The sequence below is a fragment of the Schistocerca nitens genome, chromosome 7 (assembly GCF_023898315.1).
Source record: "Schistocerca nitens isolate TAMUIC-IGC-003100 chromosome 7, iqSchNite1.1, whole genome shotgun sequence".
In the NCBI taxonomy this organism is placed as follows: Eukaryota; Metazoa; Arthropoda; class Insecta; order Orthoptera; family Acrididae; genus Schistocerca; species Schistocerca nitens.
In genome coordinates, this window is record NC_064620.1 from 585,047,344 (window position 1) to 585,063,199 (window position 15,856).

General features: G+C 42.2%; 1 protein-coding gene across 1 annotated transcript in view; it reads left to right on the top strand.

The window, feature by feature from the left end:
* Nucleotides 1-15,856, top strand: part of LOC126194858 (EP300-interacting inhibitor of differentiation 3) — a 117,995-nt gene that overhangs the window by 50,981 nt on the left and 51,158 nt on the right. The window contains exon 3 of the mRNA XM_049933202.1: nt 7,424-7,569. Within this exon, the coding sequence (XP_049789159.1) occupies nt 7,424-7,569 (146 nt within the window). The remainder of the gene's footprint in view (nt 1-7,423; nt 7,570-15,856) is intronic.

Sequence of the window (15,856 nt, forward strand, 5' to 3'; positions counted from 1 at the left end):
ATTCTCCAGTGGAATTGTAGCAGCTTTTTCTACCACCTGGATGAGCTAAGACATCTTTTACACATTTCCCCTGCCTTCTGTATTGCCCTTCAGGAGACTTGGTTTCTAACAACACCTACCTTGGTTCTTCATGGATGCTACCTATGACAAGATGTCAGGTGGAGTTCACACACATGTTCTGGACACTGTATGTAGCAAACTTGGGCCTCTTAATACACCTATGGGGGCTGTGGCTGTTTAGTAAGGGCATTTCAGAACATTACCATTTGCAGTGTTTACCTCCTTCCTGATGGTGAAGTGTCTCGGAACATATTGTTTGCATTGGTTTCTCAGCTCCCCCCCCCCCCCCTTTTCCTAATCCAGACATGCCAACTCTCCTGATTGAAGCAGGAGACTCCAGATTTTTCCTTCTTCCTCCCGATCTCCCAACCGTGAAGACCGATCTCCTGATTTTCAGAGCAGTTTCAATACTTTCCCTACTATTTGAAAATCCTGCGCCTTCGATATATAGGTGGATGACAATGTATGGCTGTTACTTGTCTATGTTAACTTGGAAGATTCGTGTGGTGGCTATCGGGAGCGGCAGTAGGCGTAGCTCGCACTTCGTATCTACAAGGAAGTAAGGAACTTATCGTTGGCAGCGTTCGGAGACAAATGAATATCTTTCAACCAGTGCGAATTTCCCCCGCTTCTGGTAGCATCAGCACAATTGTAAAGTTATCGTGGACAAGGAGTAGTCGATAGTCGTTCCTAGCAAAGTGATTAGTGTTGTTCTTTCTGCAAGGGGAATTAAGCTGCCTAGGGGGAAGTTAGAGGGATAAATGTTTCAGGGGGGGAAAATGTTTAGGGTTACTACCCTCCCCTCCCCGCCCCTCCACTCGACAATTTCATACTTGACTCCCTTTTACCGTGTCCCAAACCCCCCCCCCTCCCCCCCGCTCGCTCGCTTACCTGACAGTGTGACAAATTATTTAGGGGAATTTGAAGTGCAATATAGGGGGAAACAGTGCACCAGGGTTGGCATCATTGCTACAAGACCATTGTCTAGAACGTAGGACCATTGTGTTCTCGGTTCTGCTGCGCGATTTGTGTACTCTGTAGTAGTTGCTGGCTGCGTATCATGGAGGTGTTGATTATTTTTCATGCAGAATGGCGAAGAAATACGATGCAGTGTATAAGGAAGAGTTTCCATGTTTAAGTGAGTCGAGGAAGGGACAAACTTACGCATTTTGTAGTGTATGTAGATGTGACTTTTCAGTGGCTCATGGTGGGAAATGTGGCATTCTTAAACATGTGAAAACTAAAAAACAAAAGGAGAGTGTCCATTGTGTGGAACAGAACCAGAAACTTGACTTCTCGTGTAAACCCCAAAATGTAGATTCTGTGAAAAATGCCGAGGCTTTATTTACCTCATTTACTGTAGAGCATAACTTGACTATAAACTGTGCCGACACACTGGGCCTTTGTTTCGCAAAATGTTTCCAGATTCTGAAATTGCGAAACGATATGGGTGCGCCAGGTACAAGTATTCAATTATTGCAACGTTGTCAGGGATGTGTTGTAATTCACAATAGGATAAATGCTAAAATTCTCCTGATTTTTCACTTTCGAAAGTTGGCATGTCTGCTAATCTTTGATGATTTCAGTGCCCATAACCCTTTCTGTGGTGGAACAAAGATCACTGGCTGTGGTAAAGACCTTAAAAACTTACTGGCACAACTTGACATTTGCCTCTTGAATACTGGTGCCTCCACATACTTCAGTGTGTTACACAGAACTTTCTTGGCCATTTACTTTTGCGTCCGCTTCACTTTTCTTCTCCCATCCACACAGTGGAGAGTCCATGATGACCTGTATGGTAGTTACCACTTCCCAATCTTCCTGTCCCTCCCTCAATGCCAGATCGGCTCTCAGCAGTGTAGACTGGAGTGCTTTTGTCTCAGCTGTCACCCTTGTCTACCCGCTACATGAAGATACCAATGAGGCACTCCAAAATACAACTACAGCCATTCTTTTGGCAGCTGACTTAGTGATCCCTATTCCTCGGGCCCACCCTGATGGAAGACAATATCTTGGTAATCATCAGAAATTGCAGAAGCCATTAGAGATTGTAGGTGGACTCTCAAATACCATAAGTGGCATCCATTGACGGAGCACCTCATTACCTATAATCAGCTCTGTGCCCAGGACTGCCACTGAATAAAACAATGAAAGCCAGAATGCTGGGGATGGTAGGTTTCAACCAGTGGACCATATACCTCTCCTTCACAGGTTTGGGCTAAGATCAGATTTCTCTTTGGATACCAGACACCTGCAGGCTTACTTCATATTACCTGTCTGCCCTGACCCAGACTCTGTCGCTGATCATATTGCTCCTCATTATACTCAAGACTCTTCTTTTGAGAATTATCAACCTGTCTGTTGCGTCCAAAAACAGCAGATGGAGCGAAAGCAATTAACTTTGACTACACACCACCTGGAGCCATATAATGCTCCTTTCAGTGAGTGGGAATTAAGTCAGTGTCCTAGCCCACTACCCTGATACAGCCCCAGGGCCGGACCATGTCCACAGCCAAATGATCATCCACCTATTGGTGGATTGTCAGTGCCATATACTTGCCCTCTTTAACCACATCTGGTGCAATTGAGAGCTCCCATCGTAATGGCAAGAAAGCATCATTGTCCCAGTACTGCTGCCAGGTAAGTGCCCTCTAGAGGTGGACAGTTATTGCCCAGTATGTCTCACCAATGTTCACTGTAATTTGCTTGAATGCATGGTAAGTTGCTGGTTGTGTTGACTCCTCAAGTCCTGGGAATGATCGGGCCCTGTCCTAGTGTGGTGTTCGCCAGGACTGTTCCACTACCGACAGGCCGGTTTACCTGGAGTGTGCCATCCTTATAGCTGTCTTTGTTGACCTGCATAAGGCTTATGGCACCACATCCTCATTACTTTACAAGAGTGGGGTCTCTGTGGTTCACTCCCGATTTTTATCGAGAACTTCTTGTCGCACCGTACTTTCTGGGTTTGGGTTGCTGCTTGCCTTAGTACCCCCAAATCAAAGAGAATGGGGTCCCACAGGGCCTCTGCATGGAGTGTCCCCTCACCATCAATGGTCTAGCAGCAGCTGTGGGGTCCTCAGTATCGCCCTCCTTGTGTGCTGACTACTTTGGCCACTACTATTGCTCTTCTAGTGTGGTTGTTGCTGAACATTGACTGCAGGGCACCATTTGAAAGGTGCATGGATGGGCCCTAAGCTATGTCTTTTGGTTTTCAGCTTCCAAGACTCATGTTATGCAGCTCTGGTGATGTTGTACCATTCACCCACAACCAGAGCTTTACCTCACCGACCAACTACGAAATGTGATGAAGACTTATCACTTTTTAGGACTGGTCTACGGTGCTTGGTTGACATAGATTCTCCATCTTCGCCAGCTGAAGTGAAAGTACTGGCTGCACCGTAATACACTTCACTGCCTGAGTAACACCAGCTGGGTTGCAGATTGCACTACCCTTTTGTAGATTTACAAAGCCCTGATACAATCTTGTCTTGATTATTAGTCTGGCTTACAGTTCACCATCACCCCTCAGCATTGTGGGTACTGGATCTGATACACCATTGAGGGGCTTGCCGTGTGACATGAGCCTTTCGAGTTAGTCCTGTGAACAGCTTACTTCTTGACACTGGAGTCCCTCTGTTGCATATCAGGCACCAACAGCAGCTTGTCAGTTATGCTACACGCATTCTCAGCTACCATAAGCATCCAAACAACTATTGCCTTTTTCTAAGCACATAAATCCACCAGAATGAGATTTTCACTCTGCAGTGGAGTGTATGAAACTTCCTGGCAGATTAAAACTGTGTGCCGGACTGAGACTCGAATTCGGGACCTTTGCCTTTCGCGGGCAAGTGCTCTACCAACTGAGCTACCCAAGCACGACTCACGCCCCGTCCTCACAACTTTACTTCTGCCAGTACCTGGTCTCCTACCTTCCAAACTTTTACAGTTTCAATCTTCCAGGAAGTTTCATATCAGCGCACACACTGCTGCAGAGTGAAGATCTCATTCTGGAAACATCCGCCAGGCTGTGGCTAAGCCATGTCTCCGCAATATCCTTTCTTTCAGGAGTGCTAGTTCTGCAAGGTTCGCAGGAGAGCTTCTGTAAAGTTTGGAAGGTAGGAGACAAGGTACCGACAGAAGTAAAGTTGTGAGGATGGGGCGTGAGTCCTGCTTGCGTAGCTCAGTTGGTAGAGCACTTGCCTGCGAAAGGCAAAGGTCCCAAGTTAGAGTCTCGGTCCGGCACATAGTTTTAATCTGCCAGGAAGTTTCACATAAATCCACGTCCCGCAATGGCATTCCACATCATGGATTACAATCACAATCCATATCTGCTCCCTCCTGTCTGAACTCCAATTGTATCCTCTACTACGTATCCTCCAGGCCCACTCACCACACCTTCAAGGTCCACCTGTCAGTCACAGCTTTGTCTTGACCTATCAAAGGTCGGAAAGACTCGGTTCATCCAGAGGCCTGCTACCACCAATTTTTCTCCACCCTTGACATGCTCTGGGGTTCAGAAGTAATCCATACTGATGGCTCAATGGTTGCTGGTCACGTAGTCCTATACTCAAGTGGGTCATATTGAACTGTGCTCCCAGCCAGATGGCTGTAGTGTTGTCACTGCGGAGTTGGTAGCCATCTCTCATGCTCTTGAATATATCTGTTCCTGCTCTGTTGAATCCTTTCTCATCTGCGGCGAGCAATTTGGAAGCAGTTGACCATCATTACTCTCACTGTCCCTTCTTGGTCATTGCTATCCAGAATTCCTTGTATGCTCTTGAACAATGTGGACACTGTGATCTCATCTGGATCCTGGGCAACATTGGAATCCTGGTGAATGAACTTGCTGATAGCCTGACCAAACACATCAAACCTAGTAGGTTGGTCTCTGCTAGTTATCTGACTCTTAGTTCGGTATTCAGGAAACAGACCTCCATTCATTATTACACCATCAAGTTTTAGGAATCCAGAATTCGGAATGTCTCATCCTGACTTCACCTAACTAATTACAGGTGATAAAGGAGACCCCGAATCCGTGGAAATTCTCCATGTAGGCCACTCACAAGGACTCTTTATCGTCCTTTGCCAGCTCCACATCAACCATACTTGGCTAACTCATGGTCATCTCCTCTATCTCAAGGACCCACGTCACTGTCATCATGGTTTCCGTTTGACAATGGTCCACATTTTGCTGGACTGTCTCAGCCTCGCCACCCTGTGGCAGACTCCTTAGTATCCCAGACTCGTTACCCCTGGTGTTGGGAGACGATGCCTCAGCGACTGACTTGGTTTTATGTTTTATTCGTTAAGGGGGATTTTTCTACTCTCTTTAAGGAATGGCTATTTAACCTTATCAGCCCATTGAGGGATTGGCAGAATATTCTGTTACCTCCTCTGCCCAGACAGGGCTGCAGTTGTTTGGGATTTGTGGTCCAGCCTGGTCCTCTCCCTGCCTGCTCTTCTACTCTTCCTCCTTCCTCTTACATTGTCTAACGTGTCCATCTCTTTCTCAGGGGTGAGGGGCATATGTCACCTCATTGCACTCTGCTTTAGGGGGCTTCAGCTGTGCTCTGTAGATGGGGCACCTTGCATGCCTTTATTCCTATGTCTCCCTCTCTTCTTTTGTGTCCTTTTTTCTTGCCTTTGTTGACCTTTGGTAGACCTTGTAGTTTTCTTCCCCTGGGTTTTGCATGGTAGGCCATCTCTGATCTACAGTCATGTAGACCTGTCTGTTAAAGGTAAAAGGGACTGCTGACAATAGTAGTTTGGTCTCTTTAATCATCCAACCAACCAACCCACCCTCTTGCAGCAGAGGGTTGCAACTTGTGTCAGTGAAGTGTAAAAATCAGCAGAGTAATGTGCAGGAGATGTAATACCTCAACTGATATTTAGGACAGAATAAATAATTCAGAGGCATTACTTTTCAGCACGTCCTCATACATATTCTGTCATCCTTCAGCTATATGTAACTGTCACTCAAAACACACACACACATACACATTCTGTTAACAGTCCGCCAGGACGAACATTTGTCATATTGGTCTTGCTGTGGGCTTGTTAGTATGCGGATGGGTGTCTGTGGGTTGTGTGTGTGTGAATGTGTGTACTGTTGCTTTAAAAAGAGCTAGAACTCAGTAGCTCGTTTGTGAAAGCTTTTGTGTGTTTCTGTGCCCCATGCATCGATACACTGTAGGTGAGTGGTCAACTTTCCCTTATTTTGCCTGATTTTCCATTGGAACATTTTCTGCATTGTAATACTAAAGATTTTGTTTGTAAGTGAACATGCTTATATATGAGCTACAGGTGAGAGCCAGTCTTGCATTTATTCCAGATTTGCAGTATCTGCCTTATTGCATTCTGTACCCAAATAATCTTGTATAGAAAGGTATATCACATGACAGCAACACTGTGACAAATATTAAAATCTGTTGATGTAAAACTTTTTGCTTGTCTGTTAACTGCTGTCAGTGTAGAGAAGGAAAAAACACTACTTGTTAGACAGTAGCTGGTTGGCATACATTAACTCTTTCTTGGTTGCATCCTTCGTGAGAACTCAATGAAGTTAATTTCTCTTTGTATCATATTAGAATTGTGATCAATTGACTATATTTTTTGATAATTTTATTTTTGCGATTAAGGACCAAAAACTATGGTGGCATGAATCTCTCACATGACTCTTGTGAGTTGTTATTGTGGTGGTAAGTGTATTTCCTACTGTAGAAACAAAGGAATTTTTTCCAATTTCACAAATGACAACCGTAGTGATCCCACAAAAACAATTGGATTGTTGTAGCATTCTTTGTCCACCTGGTACAATGTTCTACCACAAGATGTCAGGTACATCCAAAAGTGATTAAACATTTTCCCAGAAAGTCTGTAAAATCACTAAGTTATTGGTAAATGGGCTTTCCAGGGTCCACAAGAACCTTTAAAACAATGTTATTTGGTGTGTTGTCTACTTCTCACAGCACGAAAAGCTGTACTTCACAACAGCTGGTGCAGCAGACTCAAGAGTCAGGAGCATACAAAAGTGGTACAATGTATTCCAATAAATGCGGTAATGAAATAAATTTACTGACAAGTATACGTTCATGGCCTGTGGTGGAAGACTTGATAAAGGGTGATAAAGAAAATATCTACTGAAAGAAAGAGTTTCTTCATTTAGCCCCCCCCCCCCCCTCTCTCTCTCTCTCTCTCTCTCTCTCTCTCTCTCTCTCTCTCTCTCGATCTGTCCCTGTCCCTCCCCCTCCCCCTCCTCCCTCTCCCTCCCTCCTTTGGTTGTTGTTAATATTTATTGTTGTTGTTCTTATTATTATTACTATGTTTATTATTATAATTATTATTATACATGTTATTTTTTCAGAGTTGAAATGGAACAATACCAAAGTGTCTTTGCCACTCATCGATGTGAAAGTACTTAGTACTGCTGTAAATACTCTGAAGCTTAATGCCAGTAGCATGGATGTCGATTGTCGGACGTTTGAGACACTTGAATGTGCTGAAAAACTTGTGAGTTTACTTTTTTCCTTATTTCTATTTTTGTATATGCAACTTTAATTTCTGGTATTTTGGTACTACATGATTTAATATACATTGGCTGAGAAGAAAAGTGAAGCGCCCAGAAGATTTGATTGCAAGTCAGTGTAAATGTGTCCACATACACAACATATATGGATATGTAAATAATTACAGGTGAAATTCTCTGACAGGTATGAACGGCCACAGGAACACATTACTGTTTTTAGTGTTACTTGCCCTGGTAGGGTCATCTGCACCTGCCATGTGAGAATAAGTAATAAACTCTGTGCAACATTCCGTGTCATCTTGCACCATTGGTCAGAGACTAGCAGCAGCTGGACTAGGTGGCAGCAGCAAGACTAGGAAATTCCCATCTGATGTGTGGAAGTGGTCAGTTAGAACCTTGATGACAAATATGCCTGTCCTCAAGTTCCCATGCAGTCCAGCATTGATCAATGTCACATTCAAATGGTCCGCAAACCTGGATTTTGCACAATTCAGCAAGCCATCTACATGTGACAGTCTACTTAAATCATTTCCCCTTCACTGTAATAAACATCAGTGCCACATTAGGTACAGAAATCTAGAAAAAAAATGCTGTTGCTGAACACAGCCATACAAATAAGTGGAATACGTTGTTTGAGCAGATACTGATTGTAGCCCATACTTCAAACTACTAAGACTCAATCAATGAGGCTGTGGGACTTAGAATTTGTTGTCAACAACTTTACAATGAGATTTAAAGTTGTTGGAATTGAACAGCTAGTGAGCTGGACTGGTCCCACCACCAGTACACTAATGGGAGCTCTTCTGACCTCGTCCACTTCCACTGTATTGTCACTGTTGCTGTGCAAAGCATTTTACCTGCCAGTTCTCAAATAGACAACATTTCAAGGCACAAACTTTTTTTAAATAGGAAAACCATAAGTGCAACTCTAATTGTAATTAAGAATAGAATTTTGACATACCGTAGAGGTCTAAATTGTACGGAAGTCTCAGAGTTGCAGGAACAAGCCATTTTCTGAAGCTAATGTGGCACGTAACTTTGGAACGATTTGTTGCTAATCTACAAAAAATGTATTTAAATGAGTTCAGTAGTTTTAGAGAAACTGTGTGATAAGTTTAACCAGTTTCCTAGAGAAGACAATTTCATTTGTAACTGACAAAACTTTGGCTCTAATTTACATGCCTGGAGATAGAGAGAGATAAATACTATACATTAATTTTTATAGGAGATAAAGAATTTAAAATGATTCTGTCATCGCAGAGGGCTGCAGAAGTTGCCTGCAGATTCTACTTGCCGTGACAGTGTTGCAATTTTGGACCTTAAACATAAGATATTAACTAATGTAAACCAGACTGATGGAGATATAAAGAGACTGCTTAGGAGAATATCCTGTGTTCTGCATTGTGATGCAAACTGATCCTATGCCAATGTATTTGCTAATGTAGTGGGCACCACTACATTATATCTGTGTCATTGTTACTTTTTTTTGGAAATCTGTTGCTTTCCTGATAAAGTGGATGGACGATATTGATGGAAAGCTCATTTTTTTACAGATAAGTTTTTGTATTAAATGTTTGTGGTGCACTTAATGGTTTAATGGACTGTTTCAAAACTCGGCCGAAAAGGATGAAAGAAGGGTGAAAATAGAGGAACATCTATTTCAGCTGGGTGCCAACACTCTGTAGTTTCTGAGAAGAGACAGTTAGTCTATTAGGCAACCCCAAAAAAAAGTGGATTGGTAGCATGATGGTTAAGAGCACATTTGAAGTTTTACCACCCCCTCCCCCATGTTGAAATCCAGTTTTATGTTTATGTCTTTAACATGAATTGAAAATAAATAGCATATAAATTCTAATATTCCAATTTTTGCTTACATTTTTACTTCCAAAATGCATTCCCCATGAAATTTATCACAAAAAAATTCTAAGCTTAAAAATTCGGAACATCACAATCAGTGTGTGAAGACACACATGCTGCAGTCATATTTTTCAATGTGAATATCAGTAGGAAAAGCAACCTCGTTAACACTGCTAAATACTTCGCAATCTGACAGTAATTTCGCAGCAAACCACCATGCATATTAAAGCATTTTCTCAAAAGCTGGAACCTGCAAATGTCGCACTTCTACTTGTCATCTTCCTCTGCTGTGCATTGAGAATAGGGCACCTCTGTGATCAGAGAATTCAATTCTTCTCTTGTAGTTAAAAGTATAACCCACTGCATTGACAGAACAGTGTACATTTTAATGGCATTACTTTTAATTAACATGTCAGTATTCTGATTTCGTCAACAAACAACCCTTTGTGTAAGGAAACTCAAATATTTAAACTTTCATCTTCATTTTCATTTACTGCTAATAATGTAAAGTTATATAAGATCTGTGATGATAAAAGTGTGCTTCTAATAAGAATTCCAGCATATTTTATAATGTCACAAAAATATTGATGTCACATACTTCCACAACAACAAGGGATAAATAAAAGAACAACATAAAATATGATTTTGAACATAGGTCACAAGAATTCGAACCTGTGAAAGAATCATTATGCTACCAACGCTTTTACACATTGCATCCACAAGGAGACTGAAAACCTGCAGTGAAACCATCGTTTTCTCAAAAACTATTTATTGTTGGCACCTAATCCAAAAAATTATTTTATCCCTTTTTACATCCTGCAAAGTTTTGTGTGTCAGAAAGTGACTTACGGAGGGTTCCCCGTATGAGAAGTATTCCAGTCTTATGCTGATTTGATAATTTCTGTGTTCACATACTATCACAGTCACATTAAATTTATACCTGTAAATAAGTAAATAACACTTAAATCGCATAGACCATCTGATGCATTTTACCCTACTTACCAAATGGTGGACCATGGAATGTTAGCTGTCATGACACGCTTGTGGATTGCTTGGACATTACACACTGCATTCAGCATTCTCAGCCAAGGCAACACTAACTTCAACAATTTGTGGCACAAGAGAAATTCCCAAATCTCCAATTAATCTGTACTTCTGAATCACGTTGAACCCTAATGTGGAAAGAGGACTTCTCATACCTGTAACTTGTTGATACTTGCGAAGAGCTGAGATACTATTGTTGTTTCGATAAAACGGCTTTGAGTAAACTCCTGCTGTGCTTGTCCAGGCCCATGTTGACTGTTAGCAACTGTAATGTGCACTGATGCTTGTGTTTCAAACCTACATGGCCGTACCAGTACCAGCACCTAATGGAAAGTCCTGAGGCTAAAACTACTAATAATGCAAATTGTGCTGTGCACAGTCTGAACATCATTTATATAAAGTTGTGTACCTGTGTGGTGAATAGTTTTACATCTACATTGGCTCAAGTTGTTAAAGTTTAATTATAACCATCCTGTAGAATCAGAACCTGAAGTTAATTATCACTTTTTACAATATGCAATTACATTGTGGTTGTAGTTGAACCCCTCCCTGTGCTAGATTTAGAATTATTGATTTTTTTCAAACAGTGAGCTGTATAAAATGTTTCTTTTGTGTAGAGCTTGGAATTAAATGGGAGGAAACAGAAAAATTAAATTTAACTTATTTTTCTTGGAAATTGTAATGCAATTTTGCCAATTACTGATCACTGTAGTCAAACCTTGATCTCTCTTTACAATTTGTACACCACCACACTTCCCATCACTGCTAAATTTACCATTCCTTGTTAGCTCAAAATGTATCATATCAACTATTCCCATTATATTTTCAGTTTGTGACCAAACTTTGCCCACATTTCATCCCCATATGAGACTGCACTCAACACATTACTTCAGAAAACTCTTAAATGTATATTCAGTATTAACAAAATTCTCTTGTTCAGAAATTATTTTCTTTATATTCAAAGTCCACATTTTATATCCGTTCTTCTACCATCATCAGTTATTTTGTTGCCTGAATAGCAAAACTTATATTTCTTTTAAAAGTCCTAGTGGTAAACTCCTGAAGCATTCGCATCAAAATACTATAATTCTGCGCATTCTTAAAAAGCAATGAAGCTCACACAATACTAGGTACAGAAGCTGGCTAAAATCCAAAACTGACATTGCGAATTTTGAAGTAAAACTAAGTGTATTTCAGAACAGTAGGCTAATAGAAAATGGACGTGCCGTATTTGTCACAACAGACAAGATATTCAAACTACCGAAATATGAACTAAAGTTGCATGTGAGATCAGATGGGCATAAACTTAAAATTGATACGTTCCATTTATCAACAGACTCAACCATAAATGTAACAAAAAACTGCAGGAAATTCTAAACTCCCTTGATACTTATAGTCCCCAATCCTGCTGTCATCACTGGAGGATACTTCAATCACGCAACAATCAATTGACATCATAACAGTTTAGCAAGTTGGGGGATGTCAAGCCATCCCTCAGAACAATACTAAATGGTCTTTCTTAAAACTAACTAGAATAGATAGATTGGGAACTTACTCATGACAGAATTGTATTAGATCCAAAGGTAACTTATATACCTGCTATCCCCGAGAACACCCATGTTGTAACCAAAGTCAGTGACCATGTGGCAGTTGTAGAAATAATGATTGCCAAAGTACAATCTTAAGTGTTATTAAAGTCCTTTATCTGTAGGCATGTGCATGTTTAGGAATTGTGCCTCAAATTTATGAGAATAGCAGACTAAGCACTGGATAGGTATGTATCTAATAAAGCAGCTCATGATGAGGGTGGACTCTAAATGTTAGTGTGTCCCCTAAAGAAACATGCAGGGAAAGAGCAAGTACTGCACAGTAGGTGGAAAACAAAGTGTTAAGGCCGTAGGTTTAGAGATGCTAAATGAAATACATGTAGCTGTCAAAATGACAATGCAACACCTTCAATGACAACTGCACCAAAATCTTATTGAATTCTCTCTCCAAAAAAGAAAAAAAAAACACACACACACACACACACACACACACACACACACACACACACACACACAATTTGATATTACATAAAGACCGTCACTACTAGACACAGAGAAACTGAGGGTAGCAATACAAAATCAGAAATGCCAGACTCCACTTTCAAACATTTCTTTACAAAGGAAACATGTGAGTCTTCTCCAACTTTCTCTCCCCACTGCTGAGAAGAGTGATGCAGGTATTAGTGGCAGTGGCATTGAGTTACAGCAGAAATCACAAATAATGGAGCCATGATGTACAGACTGTAGTCGGAATTTGCATGTAAATTACCTTTTCTCTTAAACAGTAGCATACTGCACATTCCAGGTCACTAGCATTGTAACCGAGCGGGGTGGCGCAGTGGTTAGACACTGGACTCGCATTCGGGAGGACGACGGTTCAATCCCGCGTCCGGCCATCCTGATTTAGGTTTTCCGTGATTTCCCTAAATCACTCCAGGCAAATGCCGGGATGGTTCCTCTGAAAGGGCACGGCCGACTTCCTTCCCCATCCTTCCCTAATCCGATGAGACCGATGACCACGCTGTCTGGTCTCCTTCCCCAAACCAACCAACCAACCAACCAACTAGCATTGTGAAACCTGGTGCAGGGTTGTCTCAAGTGACTGACAGCATAGGGGAGTTATGTAGGAATTTTATGGAGGAGGATCAGGTAGTGATAGTGGGTGGAGCAGGGAACAGTCTTGATAAGGACAGGGAATATGATGTAGGTGGTGAGCTGGTAAACACAGCTACTCAAACTGGTGGCACTAATGTGCATTTCATGCAACTGTTTCAGCGCCATGATCGGCCTCACTTAATGCGGCTGTTAGACGCGTTAACATGGGTCTGGGGAGGGCGCTGATGCCAGAGGGCATGGATCACATCTCAGTGGTGCCAGTTGGCTCTATCAGTAGATCGGGTTTCACTAGGCGTGGCCTGCACCTCAATAGGTATGGGAAGGGGAGGTTGGCTAAGCTTATAGGTGACAGTGTAGTGGGTAGTGGTGGTGGTGGTGGGGTGGTGGTGGTGGCACTCATGGAAAAATTCCTGTAGTAGTTAGTGTTAGAGCTGCACCTATTTTAGATTGAAGTCAGCTGATACAGGGTGTTTCAAAAATGACCGGTATATTTGAAACGGCAATAAAAACTAAACGAGCAGCGATAGAAATACACCGTTTGTTGCAATATGCTTGGGACAACAGTACATTTTCAGGCGGACAAACTTTCGAAATTACAGTAGTTACAATTTTCAACAACAGATGGCGCTGCAAGTGATGTGAACGATATAGAAGACAACACAGTCTGTGGGTGCGCCATTCTGTACGTCGTCTTTCTGTTGTAAGCGTGTGCTGTTCACAACGTGCACGTGTGGTGTGGACAACATGGTTTATTCCTTAGAACAGAGGATTTTTCTGGTGTTGGAATTCCACCGCCTAGAACACAGTGTTGTTGCAACAAGACAAAGTTTTCAACGGAGGTTTAATGTAACCAAAGGACCGAAAAGCGATACAATAAAGGATCTGTTTGAAAAATTTCAACGGACTGGGAACGTGACGGATGAACGTGCTGGAAAGGTAGGGCGACCACGTACGGCAACCACAGAGGGCAACGCGCAGCTAGTGCAGCAGGTGATCCAACAGCGGCCTAGGGTTTATGTTCGCCGTGTTGCAGCTGTGGTCCAAATGACGCCAACGTCCACGTATCGTCTCATGCGCCAGAGTTTACACCTCTATCCATACAAAATTCAAACGCGGCAACCCCTCAGCGCCGCTACCATTGCTGCACGAGAGACATTCGCTAACGATATAGTGCACAGGATTGATGACGGCGATATGCATGTGGGCAGCATTTGGTTTACTGGACGGCTTCGTCAGTAAACAGAACTGGCGCATATGGGGAACCGACAAGCCCCATGTTGCAGTCCCATCGTCCCTGCATCCTCAAAAAGTGCTGGTCTGGGCCGCCATTTCTTCCAAAGGAATCATTGGCCCATTTTTCAGATCCGAAACGATTACTGCATCACGCTATCTGGACATTCTTCGTGAATTTGTGGCGGTACAAACTGCCTTAGACGACACTGCGAACACCTCGTGGTTTATGCAAGATGGTGCCCGGCCACATCGCACGGCCGACGTCTTTAAGTTCCTGAATGAATATTCGATGATCATGTGATTGCTTTGGGCTATCCGAAACATACAGGAGGCGGCATGGATTGGCCTCCCTATTCGCCAGACATGAACCCCTGTGACTTCTTTCTGTGGGGACACTTGAAAGACCAGGTGTACCGCCAGAATCCAGAAACAATTGAACAGCTGAAGCAGTACATCTCATCTGCATGTGAAGCCATTCCGCCAGACACGTTGTCAAAGGTTTCGGGTAATTTCATTCAGAGACTACGCCATATTATTGCTACGCATGGTGGATATGTGGAAAGTATCGTACTATAGAGTTTCCCAGACCGCAGCGCCATCTGTTGTTGAAAATTGTAACTACTGTAATTTCGAAAGTTTGTCTGCCTGAAAATGTACTGTTGTCCCAAGCATATTGCAACAAACGGTGTATTTCTATCGCTGCTCATTTAGTTTTTATTGCCGTTTCAAATATACCGGTCATTTTTGAAACACCCTGTAGGTATACCTGCTTAAAGGAAGTCCCTCTAACTAAGGGCTCACCTTCTGAGGATGTAATGTTTCCAAGTAGAGTAGTAATTAGCGTATTCCATCAAAATATAAGAGGCATTAGAGATAAAGTTAGGGAACTGCTTATAGATGTTGACTCTGACATTATTGCTATATCAGAGCACCACTTAAATAATTTTACAATCCAGAGGTTTCCTTTACCAGGATACAGATTAGCTGGCTGTTTTTCAAGGAGTTCCTTGCAGGGTGGGGGAGTGGCTATATACGTAAAAAAAAAACAGTATTCTGTTAGTCCATACATGTATCACGACACTGCACTGAACGGATATTTGAATGTATTGCAGGGGCAGTTGAATTTAGTGAAACTAAACTTGTAATTGTTGTTGATTATAGGTCCCCTAACTCCAACTTCAGAGCATTTCTGTTCAAGCTAGAGAGGATTCTTGATTCACTTTGTAGGAAGTACCAGAAATTAGTTATATGTGGTGACTTCAATATTAATTTTGTATATGATGGTGCAAGGAAAAGGATGTTGGTAGACCTCATAAATGCATATGATCTGATGCAGACTGTGTTTTTTTTTTTTTTTTTTTCCAACCAGGGTGCAGGGAACAGGGAACAGTAGCACACCCATAGACAATATTTTTATTCATTCTTCATTACTAGATGGGCATTCTCTCAGTGAAAGGGCGAGTGGCCTTTCAGA